The 13207-nt window shown below is 31.7% G+C and overlaps 1 protein-coding gene across 1 annotated transcript; it reads right to left on the reverse strand.

Moving 5' to 3' along the window:
* Positions 1-6756: 6756 nt before the first annotated feature.
* LOC114392613 (UDP-glucose 6-dehydrogenase 1-like) lies at positions 6757-9410 on the reverse strand. Its single transcript, XM_028353812.1, has 2 exons — positions 9236-9410; positions 6757-8522 (listed from the first exon to the last, which is right to left on the reverse strand). Exon 2 carries the CDS (start codon positions 8497-8499, stop codon positions 7060-7062), a length of 1440 nt encoding a protein of 479 aa, XP_028209613.1. The 5' UTR covers positions 8500-8522; positions 9236-9410; the 3' UTR covers positions 6757-7059.
* Between the last annotated feature and the right edge of the window lie 3797 nt (positions 9411-13207).

Genomic DNA, 13207 nt, shown 5'->3' on the forward strand with positions numbered 1-13207 from the left:
TACGAGTCATGACTCAAACAACTTCACTGTCATTGCTTCACTTAATTTGTGCCTCTTTTTGCCGGCAACTTAGTACGGTGGTTAGCTGTATTTGTTTGTTTTCCCCCCTCTTTGTTGTTGTAATGGATGATCCACAAAGAGAAGCTTCATGTGCAAAAGGATTAGAGATGCTAAGCATTAGAATATGACGTTTCAAATAATAAAAAATAATACTATATGATTGGACTTTTAATCCCCCCGTATTAATTTTCTATTAAGGTAACATGTGCATGCACACAATGTATGCGGTGTGCCTAGTAGCTAGCACACCTTCACTCGATGTGCATTCCCCACATTCTTTTAGAGCCTATATGTAATATATATGCTATGCCTTTATATATATATATATATATATATATATATTACTATGAAATTACTTCAATTATCTCTTGGATGGCCAGATTGAAGAACAAAAAAAGTACACGCTTTGAACTTGCCTGAGAAACTAAACTAAGTATAGATTAAAATTGAGTAATGTGGTGAAAAAAAGGACCATACATTTGAACTTCGATTATTTTTTTTTTTTTTTATAAAAAAAGGAAGCCTATGAATTTACATCATGATGGTAATGCACGTGAAAACTTAAATTTAGAGATCATAAGTCGTTAAAAGTAACGCTGCATTGAATGGTACTAAATATTGAGGTACCATGAGCTGGTGTACTAGATGCAATTTCAAGCATCAAAATCTAACAAACTCACGACGCAAATGGAAAAATTGTTGGGTCCACCGAAGAAAAATAGATGGACCAAAATTAATATTTAACGAGAGAATACAGCCGAGCATATAGTTTGCTTAGAAGTGGTTGAACACTTCTCTGTACTAACTGGAGTATATAATAGAGTACAACGCAGAGAATTCACAGAGCAGACTTGTCTCTTTTGGCCCGCATTAAAGCATTTGGGATCTGTCAATCTCTGAATGGCACCTCCAAGAAACTTCACTTGTGGGGGAAGACTTTTGGCTATGCAAGAGTGATAACAGAATTAACAATTATAACCACAAGCTGTACATCGTGGGGTTGTTCTAGCTTAACAAATATTTTCCAATTTTAGTTCTAAATATGTAAGTGTTTTAAATATTTGAAGCAAGAGTTTTGTAATTCATATTAGTTTTATTCAGCTCAAAAACAGAATTATCTCCCATGAAAAATATTTATATTTTTAAACCAAAAAGAATTAACAAATATTAAATTGGAAAAAAAATGACCACTCACTAGTCACTAGTCACTAATCACTAATAACTGCTTGTGTTCCACTCTAAATATTGTAGCATATGTGGTGTGAGATGCCTTTCTTAAAGTTTATGTAGTCTAACCATTCGAAATGCTAGCTATCCGTGATCAAGTCCTAGAAACACTGTCGGTGGCGGATGATTGAGGTGAGGTATACATGTGCTTTAGTGTTTAGACAGAGCTTAGTTTTGCTTAACTCTTCCACAAGCTCTACTTTTTTTTAATCATAGATCTAGTTTCACTTTTGTACTTAGTCTTAATTTCTAACCACCCTAAAGTTGTTTTTGGAGAAATTACCTTCATTCATGTACTGTTCTTGATGAAGTTTGATAATGTACAAAATAATAGCTCAAATGATTCTCAATGGCCTACATATATAGGTGAATTCAATGCACATAATTGCTAACAAGCACGTGATTTCGAAGCTTTCTTTATCATTATATATTTTTTCCATTTTAAGATTTACTAGGGATTTTAAGCTGCTTTTTGCAGACACCCTATTCATGTAATTATCAGAAGGGGAAGTGTAAAAAAATAGACAAAGGTTAGTTGAAGATGTAATAGATGTCTTAGCCACTTTGTTAAGGTTTCAATTTTTTATTGGTCAGTTTAGATGTGGCTGAAACATTGGTGTGATTCATTTTATAAAATGATTAGAAAGTGGAACTTTCTTTTCCTTTGGTGGGTGATTTGATAGTAGCAGATACTAATTTGTTATAAGCAGGATAGGCTTTATTCAAGTCACAACTCGCAACTCACAAGCTAGTGTTTTGTGGCAGTTGGAGCCTTATATCTCAACTTCCTTTTCTGAAAAGTTCAGTTAAAAAATGAGTAATTACCCTCACTAAGATAAATAAAAATAAATAAGTAGATAATGGCCAAAGAATAGACTTGTAGGAGCCTTCATTTATCTACTTTTTTTGTTTTTTCCCCTTTTTCCCAGACTATATTTAGAACGTGTGGCTAAAAGGTTAAGGTGCATGTGTTGCTTCATACAAGTAATAATGGTGCATGTGTTAGGGAGGAAGTCATCACCAGAAATGCTTTGGGGATACTCAAAAAGAATTATTAAATTTTCATGTAAGAAAAGGGAGTTTTGTCTGAGAAATAAAATAAGTTTTGTGATAATGTGGGACCAATAATATACCAGTCCTTTGTATAAAAAGTGAGGTTTGGTAAAGTAAACCACCATTATCACGTTTCTACCTTTGTATTTTGGTGCATTTGGTTTAACTGCTAAGTTAATTTCAGCCTAATCAAAGTCAGTTCACATGACAATAAGAACTGCACAATTTGAACATATTAGGGGCAAACTGTTCCACTAGGAATTCTTGTCTCCAAATCAGTGAAATAGATGAGTGATGCTCTTGCTTTCTTTCCATACTCTGCTACAAGCCTAAATTCCTCACATTCCATTTACTTTATATCTTCTCTAAATATGTATGCCTTTCAAATTAAAATGTGCAAGTGGGATATAATGGTTATATCTTAATTACTTAATACTCAACTCTTTACCTCAATCATTTGTGATGAGTGTTATATTATATCTCAATTACTTAATACTCAACTCTTTTCTCAAGTCATTCTTTTTTACTCTTCTCTTATGCATTCATTCTTGTGGCTAGGTGATGGATAATCAACGTTTTTATAAATAAAATTACTCACACCCATAAAGGATTGTGAGAATACAACAAAAATTATATCGTAAAAAAAAAACAATAACAAATATAAGAATTTAACATGGTTCGACACTCCTTGCCTATCTCCACGGAACCGTCTCAAAAGGTATTTTTCTATCACAAAAATGATTATAAGATTATAACTTATCTCCAAATAATTTATCACTTTACAAACCTAAGTATCTCACTCAATGATTACAAGAAATGATAACACCGTCATACAAATACACTTTTCTCTCAATAAAGTGATTTTGTTTCACAATTTCTCTTCTCACACATTCTCTCTGTATTGTTTATCCACTAAATCTCTTTTATATTTATAGTAACAATTGTTACCAACTATAATAAATAAATTCTTTTGAAAGTTGAAACAAAAATAACTTTCGATACATCCGTTCAACTAAGATTCATTTAGTAAAATGTAATATTTCACTTTACATTTAAATCACTTAAACCTTAATAATAAAAATCTAATTTCCAACATGTATGCACCTTATCTTTTGACTTGAAACTCTATATTAAACACCATTTAATAAATTTGATAAAATAATCCTTGGAAGCCTCTTTGCAACCAATAGAACCACAAATATATTTCTCCCTTTTAATCTCCTTTCTTTCATCAATTTATTTCTTTAAAAGACTTTACCTGTTTTCTAATCAACATTTTTTTTTGTTTCCTCAAACACCTATCAGCATTAAAAACTTAAGTGCAAATCTTCTCCTTCATTCGAACTTCACTACCAAAATTACGCTTTTCTAATTCTTCTTAACATTCTTTTTTAAAGGCCAATTCTTCTTAACATTCAACTTCTTTGTCATAGTTTACATTCATTAAACACTTCTACCTCCAACTTTCACTCAACTTTAATTTTATATTAATAATGTATTTTTTCATTATTTGATTGATCATTTACCTTACTCTTTTTTAGTAATTACTCTTCTCTATTAGTATTTGGTAATTGGTAGTATACTAATACGTGTGAGATTTACTTTTTGTAATTGGCCCCAAGGTTCGATCTAAACGCAATAATTCATGAAACCTAATAATTCAATTAACTAAAAAGTTGCATGTTAAATTTACAGCACCTAATAGTCTACATAAATTGACAAAAAAGAATATTAAAAGTGAATATCCTTTTCATTTAATTCTTGAAAAATCTTATTAAATATTTTTTTAGTTTGATATACCAAATTTATAATGATTTAATGTGTTTTCATTTGCAACATATTATTTATAATGTATTTAAAAATAAAAATAAACAATGCCGTTGTAAAAAAACACCAATACCATTAACATATTTTTTTCTCTCTGCTTAAATATAAAAAATACTCAAGCATAAATGAACATTATAGGAAAAAAGGTCATACAACAATGATCATATAAAAGCATAATATTATATTGTACAAGTATACTAATAACATATTACTAATATCAAGTGTATATATATATTTCCCATTTCATTGCTTATAGTTTTATACTTCAAAAAATGATACTTTACGAATGTAAAAATTATACAATTTCTATAACTTTTTGACACATCTGTTATGCACGGCTTTATATCTAGTTTGGTCCAGTTTTATCCCAATTCAAAGCTCATAACTGTGATAGCCTTAATATTCAAATATTTGTATCCCTCAAAATATAAAGAGTAAAAACATAAACGTTTATTCTGTTAGGCAAAGATGATGGCTCAGAAGAGGACTCGACAATTTGGCACTTTCGTTATCATCTTTTGCAAGTGGTTGACATCTCTTGAACACATATTAATTGTATGTATTGGACAAGTCTAATGTAAATGTGTTTAGCAATGAATCGGGATTAATTTTCTTTAGTCAATATTTTTGCGTAGTGATCTACATAGGTTTCAAACATTTTACAAATAAATCACCAAAAGTGAAAAGTGGCAAGTCTGATATTTCATTGACCGAAAGACACTTTATATCACATGCATTCTTTTGTTTAGAGGAGTTGTCATCAAGTTACTGCGTTTTAAAGCATGTTTTCTGTTTTAGTCAGTACTAGAAGAGTGTGAGAAGGTAATCTTGATCTGGTGATTGTTCAAAAGCTTTAATTAACTAAACCCATCAAGCCAAAGCAAAAGAAAAAGAAAGATACAAGCAGAGTTCATTGAATGCCAGACAAAAAGGACGAGACGGAAATACAAACACTCAGTTGCCTTGTTTCTACAAAAATAACAAGACAAATGAACTTGCCCCGGACATAAAAAAGAAAAAGATTGGTAAAACAAGGAGAAAAAGTTAAGGAATTCCAATAAGTGTCTTAAAAATCATTCGTAGAGTGAAAAAAAGAGGTCCAGTAAGCATGTATTTAGAAGGTTAATTCAAGTCAACTATTGTCTCCAGTAATTTTAAACATCTATATTCTCTGCCCTTAAGAATTGTTTTATTATAGGCTGAATAAACAGAAAGACTCGCCAAAAAAAACTTTTCACCTAAACTACAGCTAAATTGAATGAAAGAAATGTTGGAGTATTTTGTTGGTCTTATATTGGGATAAACGCATACATTGGAGAATTTAAATCATTAACCTTATCATTTGTGATAAATAAATGCATTTATACACTTATTCTCAGTTGTCATTTTCAAATGTTCAGCTAGCTATATAATATGAAACGTGATTAGTGTGTTGGGACTAACAAGGTTAAAGAGCAGATTTATTGGGCCAGTCCAATGGGCTGGTTTAGAGCTGCACACCTAGGTCCACAACAAAAACCTAGTAAAATTAAAGAAATTTTTTATATTTTTTTATATCAAAATTAAAGAATATGAACTTGGAAAATTATAAACCGAATATTGAGGCAATACATTAAAGAAGAAGCAGTGCAAGTTAACATTTTTTAATTCTTTTTTAACAATCTAAACCGAATACAATATTAAAAAAAAAAAAAAAGAATAGGACATTTTCTACTAGTCTGAAGCACCAACTTTTGGTCACAGTTGGGTGAGTGCTAAAACAGAGTTGAATCACAAGTATAGTATTGCCTCAAAAGTTCAATCGATTGCTGACTTCAGAAGCATACTCTTTAATCTTCAAATCACAGTTGAATCTTAACTTTTCTTTTCTTTTCTTTTGGGGGTGTTCGGTGTTCACACCTGATGGTATAGGTATATATGCGTAGCATCCTGAGGAAAATCAGATTCTGCAAACGAAACAAGCTGATTATTGGATCCCACTTGTTTTGGGTGTTGGAATGACGCTTCTTCTGCCCCATAATTACCTGCTAGAAAGAACAAGATTGCCACACACTTCAAGCATCAGAGTAGTTATTTAGTATTGATATTGATGCACCAAAACAATCACTAAGATTATTAAAAGCAAATAAGGAGGCAAAGTATTTGGCGGGAGGGATTTGGGCGTGGCATGTTACAACATTTGTCTACAAAATACTTACTGTAATAAAAGGAATAAAAAGAGAGGAAAACGATAGATGCACATACTGATATTCTTGGTAACTTTCAAAATTATATTTGATAAAAGTGTGAGAAAGGGGAGAATAAAGAAAGTGTTAAGAGTTTCTGAACATAAGGGTAAAAAAATGGTGTTCCTATTTTATTTTTTTTTTCCAATTCTTGACGTAATTCATTCGCCTCATTGTCTTAATTTCTATAAAATTATATTTTGATATACTTCTCTCATTCAAAAAATTTCATTTTTGTTCTTATTATTTGAGCAATATTTAGTCTAATTTCTAACCTCTATATTAGCATCATAGGAAAATCCAAACAATAGAGACTAAAATAATAATAATATAAATATAAATATAAACACGCAGAAGAAAAAAATAGAAGACCAAAACAAAAAATTATAGAGGATAAAATCTTATTTAATTATCTCAAATACTACAGTACAGCCTCAAGGCAGCTGCATTTTTATTTGAATAGTATGTATAGGAGCTAGCAACAGGTAACAACTAAAGCCCGCCTAATGCTTACATGAATTATTTTGCAACACAGAAGAAGGCAGATTTCATTTCACCGTATTACATATCAGAAAAACGCTTGAAATCATGAAAAATAGCAAGTGGTGAAATGTCACAAAGGATAACATAATTGATAGCTCTGCTCAATTCATAATCTTCAAGCCTGTTAGGCCATGCTTATTAGCCATTGCTCTAATGGCCTCCCAATTGAGTACACAATGAATCCAATCTCCCTCAACTTCTCAGCATTCAATATGTTTCTTCCATCAAACACAAATGCTGGTTTCTGCATGCTGTCATACACTCTTTGAAAATCAATGTTCTTGAACTCATCCCACTCTGTAAGAATGCATATCCCATGAGCATCTTTAGTAGCCTCATAAGCATCCCCAACAATACTAACTTGTTTCACCATAGTAGAATTCATTGGCTGCAGGTGGACAGGATGGTCAAATTCAACGCCATCCATTGACAAATCCTTTTGAATCTGCTCCTCGATAACACATGGATCGTAGATGCTCAAGCACGCGTTATCTCCCAATAGGCCTTTGCAGACATCAATTGCAGGAGTCTTCCTAGTGTCACCAGTATCTTTCTTGAAGGCAAACCCCAGAATTGCAATCTTCTTACCCGAAACCGTGTTGAACATCGATGTCACGACCCGCCTCACAAACCTATTTTTTTGGTAGTCATTCATCTTGATCACTTGTTTCCAGTAATTAGCCACTTCATTGAGGCCATTGCTCTCACATATGTACACCAAGTTGAGTATGTCCTTTTGAAAACAAGAGCCACCAAAACCAACACTAGCATTGAGGAACTTAGGTCCAATTTTGGTGTTTTTGCTTAGAGCATGAGAAACTTGTGAAACTTCAGCTCCAGTGGCCTCACATAAGGCAGACATAGAATTAATAGATGAAATCCTTTGTGCCAAAAAGGCATTATCAGCTAACTTGGACAGTTCTGCAGACCACAAATTGGTTGTTATGATTCTGTCTTCAGGCACCCAATGTGCATATATAGCCTTCAGTTTTTGAATTGCTTGTAAACCTTCAGGGCATTGATTCCCTCCAATCAGAACCCGGTCAGGGTTCAGAAGGTCTTGAATAGCTGTTCCCTCAGAGAGAAACTCAGGATTTGACAGAATTTGATACTTGATGCCCTTGCTATTAGTATTGTATGTTAGAATTTTCTCAATTGCCTCAGCTGTTCTAACTGGGACAGTGGATTTCTCAACAACAATTTTGTTAGACTTTGAAACATCAGCTATCATCCTAGCTGCACTCTCCCAATAGGTCAAGTCCGCGGCCTTGCCGGCTCCAAGCCCTCTGGTTTTTGTTGGGGTGTTCACTGAGAGAAAGACTATGTCTGCCTCATGCACATGCTTTTCCACATCGGTGCTGAAGAGGAGGTTCTTTCCTCTGCACTGATTCACCACTTGTTCTAGGCCGGGCTCGTAAATGGGGAGTTTGTTGCTGTTCCAAGCTGATATGCGAGAGTGAGAGATGTCAACCACAGCCACTTCAATTGAGGGGCATTTGAGGGCAATCACAGCCATTGTTGGACCCCCTACGTACCCGGCTCCAATTCCACATATCTTCACCATTTTCTTTGCTTACAAATTACAGCCTGTGAAGCATGTGTGATACTATTTGAGCTCAAACAAAATTTTGCATGCATTGAGACACCAAGAGATCGACTTAGTGGCCAGAATTTAAGTAAATTGCACCAAGTTTTAGGTTCAAATTTAGTTGTCCTTATTGTTAAAAAAAAAAAAAAAAACTTGCAGTGTTTTCACTTTTCCCTCTTTCAATTGCCAATGAAACACCCATTTGAACATAGAAGTGAGTGGGAACATGCAGACTTGCAGAGAGTTACAGTTACAGTAGACTAAGTGAAGAAGAAAAAAAAAAGGAAGGAAAAGTAAATGACGCAGAAGTCATTCTGCCCTTTCCTGGAATTCCATATTCAAAATTTCAATTATAGGTACTATTATACATGAGATCATCACAACCACTAGCACTTTGCAATATATATGTTATTATCTGAAAACATAACAAATGAATTGAGCCAGATCAGTCACTTAGTTCAGTACGTAAGCCTCCTTATTTTATATACAAGTGGAGGAACAGTAAATTTGAAACAGACGAGTTTCAGATAAGAATAATCACGAAACGGACCAGGACAATAACAGTATCCTTTTGTTTTCGTTTCCTAAAAAATGAAAGACATTATTGATCATATGCATACATAAGCAAAGTCACAGATATCTTATTGATGAGCAGGATATAGAGAAAGCTACCATAAGAGTTAAAAATGTGAAATTAAAAAACCAGAAGTACCTTATATTATATTGGTAAATATCTTTGTGTGCAACGCTCAGACTTCACTGCAAAGAGATACGATAAATTAAGTGGGTGGGGGAGAGTACAAATGATAAGATGAGGATTCTAATATGGGAATGCTGTTGGAAGATAATGCAAATCAGTAAAGCGAGAAGACAATCTCCTTACGTTCTAACTTTTGTCTTTAAATTAATTTATGTACCATTGGTTTGTCAAAGTGAAGTCCCAAAATACTTGTATCTACCAAAATCATTTTTTGCTAACAAAATCCACATTTTCTTAATAAAATTAAAATATTGTTAATGCCTACATTATTTCGATGACTGTTTATATGTTGACACTACATTGCCCTGAAAATTGAAGATTCAAAGGGTAAAGACTATAAGAAAGAATCAACAATCAAGACAGAAGATATAGGTCCTCGAGGTAAAGATTTATCAGAAATTTATAATGGTTATTGATAGTTAAAATTTGTATTTTGATTTTCTGTAAAAATTAAACAGAAAGACTTAGAATGCTGATTCTTCTCTGTCAGTTGATTTACAATGTTTTCACTCATTTCAATTTTAACATTTTATCAATCATTTCAATCTTAATATTTTACCATATGAATAAAGTAATTTTATAGTTTTCTTTTATATTTATTATACTTTTTTTAAAATCCGAAATCTCCATTCAATCCTAATTCTTCTCAAAATCCATTAATCTTTTAATTTTTTTCATCTTCATATTTGCACACTTTACTTTTTATTATATTATTTTATTTTTAATTTGTTTTCATGATCAATCTTCGAGATTGATAAAAATTTAACGCATTGATTACGTTCATTGTACATGTAGGACAGAAAAGGAAAAATGGGAATGCATCAATCGTATCCGTGAGACCCTCACTCGCTAACTCCGACTTTATGATAATAGGAAGAAAAAAAAAAGTTAATCAACACTTGTGTGTTGTGACTTCTTATATGCACATTTTCTATACTAGTAAATAACCAATTATCAAATGCATTAAAAAACTGTTACATTTAAATATGGCTTAATGTCATTTTTATTCATTACGTATCGTAATTGTTTTATTTTGATATATTAAGTTTTAAAAGTATTATTATAATTTTTATGTTTTTAAAATATATTATTTTGGTCATTTTTTTAATTTTTTATTAGAAATATTAGTAATTTGTTAATTTTTAAATTTTAAAATGATTTAATGTCACTTTTGATCTATTATGTTTTACATCATCATATTTTAAAAGTTTCATTCTAATCCTTTATGTTTTCAAAATGTATCGTTTTAATTATTTTTTATTTTTCATTAGAAACATTAGTGTTTGTTAATGTTTTAAATTTTAAAAAAAGTTATGTTAACATAATGACATCTAAAAATTATCACTATTTTTTATTTTAAAAATAAAAATTACTAAGTAAATGAAGAAAATATTTATTTGAAACCATAAATAACAAATCATCATCATCACCATTATTATTATTGTTGTTGTTGTTGTTATTTTAATAACGATAATAATCTTATTCACCAATTATTCTTAATCACAATGGGTAAGAGTCCATTCTCCTTCTGTAGTTTCGCCTCTCGCCGTTGATCCAAAAAAATTGTTGTCTCACCCCACTTTTATCATTGCCACAACTACACTACGCAGCCGGAATTGTTGTCTCACCTAACAACAAAAGTCGTCTCATTGCCGCTACCAAAAAAAGCATGTTGATAAAAGGCGAAGAAGAAGACCCCAACAATGCCCGATTTTGGATGAGGTTTGACCGATAAGACCAGCCAGAATTATCTTCCAATGTAACGCACTGTTTGATGAAAAATAATATAAGAATTTTTGGTGACTTCAACGAGATTATGTGTTGACTTCAACGTCTCAAAATAAAATCTTTAAAATTTAATATATTAAAATAAATTAATGTGAAATATAATAGACTAAAAAGTGACATTATATCTTTAAATATTGATCCACTAAATTCATTATTACAACTCCTTTTGACTAAGTGATTAAGTATTCGTAATTTATTAAATAAGTTTAATGTGTGATTAATTAAATAGTGTAATGTCGGTGACTTCACCTTATTTATTATCTTCCTGAGCTATGAGTTCATTGTCCACACCATAATTTCTGTTTAAAACAATGTGTGAAAAATGGAATTACTATTACGTAGAAAGGAAGAAACAAATTTATAGATAGATGGATAAAAAAGGTTAATTATGAGTCACACGCTTGAGGAGGCAGCTTACCATCTTCCATCTTCCATGTCAAATTGGACAGTACTAGGAGATAAAAAGGTTTGGAAAAAAACAAGAGATCAAAACCAAATTGGCTTATCGGTACTTCCGATAATTCAGCACTGAGAAGATCCAACAAAAACAAAAACTGCTAGAAGTGAATGACATCAGCGGTGCTTGCAGTTGTAACTTGTAAGCTTCACCAAGCAATGACTGAAGGACACTTCAGCAGTTCAGCTGTGATGATATCATGAGATAAATACGTAAAGCCAAATAAAGGTGCTCAGCTCGCATTTGACGAAGAATAGTTTATTGTTTATAGATCGAATCATGAGTAAACTATTAAATTAGTCCTTAATTTTTTAGGTTTTGTTAATTTGGTTTTTGAGATTTAAAAAATATTAAAAGGATCATCGACTTTATATTCCGTTTGTTACATTAGTTCTTGTTGTTGGTAATCTCCTAGCACCGTTAGTAAATGTGTGATGTGACACGTTAAGTGCTAACTAAATGTACACGTGGTAAACGTAATTGGGAAATAAGCAATGTCACACCATAAGAACTAATATGACGTAATTTTAAATGTTATATTGAAAAATGAAGAGTCAATTTTTGTATATAGTGTCAAATTAATCCCTAATAGTTTTCAGTCTAATTAAAAACGTGATGAAATTTCTCTCACCATTTTCTCCCTCCTATGGTTAAAGGATAGCGTTCTTGTGCTAGGTCCACGTCGATTATCGCTCTTCCAGTGGTGGTGGTTGTCGTTCTTTGTCACCCTTCACTGTTCATTGACGCAATCAGTGTTTATGTGTGTTCCACGTTGATCATCGTCACCCTCCAGTGTTAATTGACGCAATCGATGCTTTCCAGTAGATGTAAGGGTTTTGTTTTTCACTGCATTTGATCTTCTCGTGTTGAACCAGCGTAGTTGAACCGGCACTATATCATTCAAACCTGTTGTTGTTTGCGTTTATACTGTTGGAGTAGTTTTTGAAAGTGAAGGGTTTGGGATTTTGGTTTAAGAGGTTATTGAGAATAACATAGTGGTGTAGTGTGAGATGTGAAGCTTTTGAGAGGTTATTCAGAATACCATTAGGGATTTGGTTTAAGAGGTTATTGAGAATACAATTAGGGTTTTAACATTTTGGGAAAAAAGATGATTACCTAAATTATGTCATTTTAGTCATTTTGATGTCAATTTAGTCTCTCTTTACGTGACAAGTAGAAGAAACTGATGTGGAAGTTCCACGTGTACATCTAGGTGACACTTAATGTGTCACATCACACATTTACTAACAGTGTTAAGAGACTAAAGTCGATGACCATTTTAATATTTTTTAAATCTCAGAGACCAAATTGACAATATCTCCAAAAGTGAAAGACTAATTTGATACTTTACTCAGGATCATAGAAGAAAGTCATCATTACAATTTAATTCAAATATATATTTGTAGTATAATTTTTTAGTATGTTTTCCTAAGTGAACATTTTTATTATGTTAACTAATCTTATACTATTATTATTATTATTATTATTATTATTATTATTATTATTATTATTATTGAGTTTTCTAACAATATATTGATAAAAAAATTAAAAAAAATATTATAAACAATTTTTTCCGTATTATTTTATATTTATTTCATTATTTATATAAATATCTTCTATATGAATAAAAGAATACATCTCTTTATATTTCTTTTTAAATATAAGTCTCTATCTATCTT

The sequence above is a fragment of the Glycine soja genome, chromosome 17 (genome assembly GCF_004193775.1).
Source record: "Glycine soja cultivar W05 chromosome 17, ASM419377v2, whole genome shotgun sequence".
Lineage (NCBI taxonomy): Eukaryota > Viridiplantae > Streptophyta > Magnoliopsida > Fabales > Fabaceae > Glycine > Glycine soja.

What these genes read in the sequence shown, in the direction of transcription:
- LOC114392613 (XM_028353812.1), bottom strand. Translation starts at nt 8,499, where the DNA reads ATGGTGAAGATATGTGGAATTGGAGCCGGGTACGTAGGGGGTCCAACA.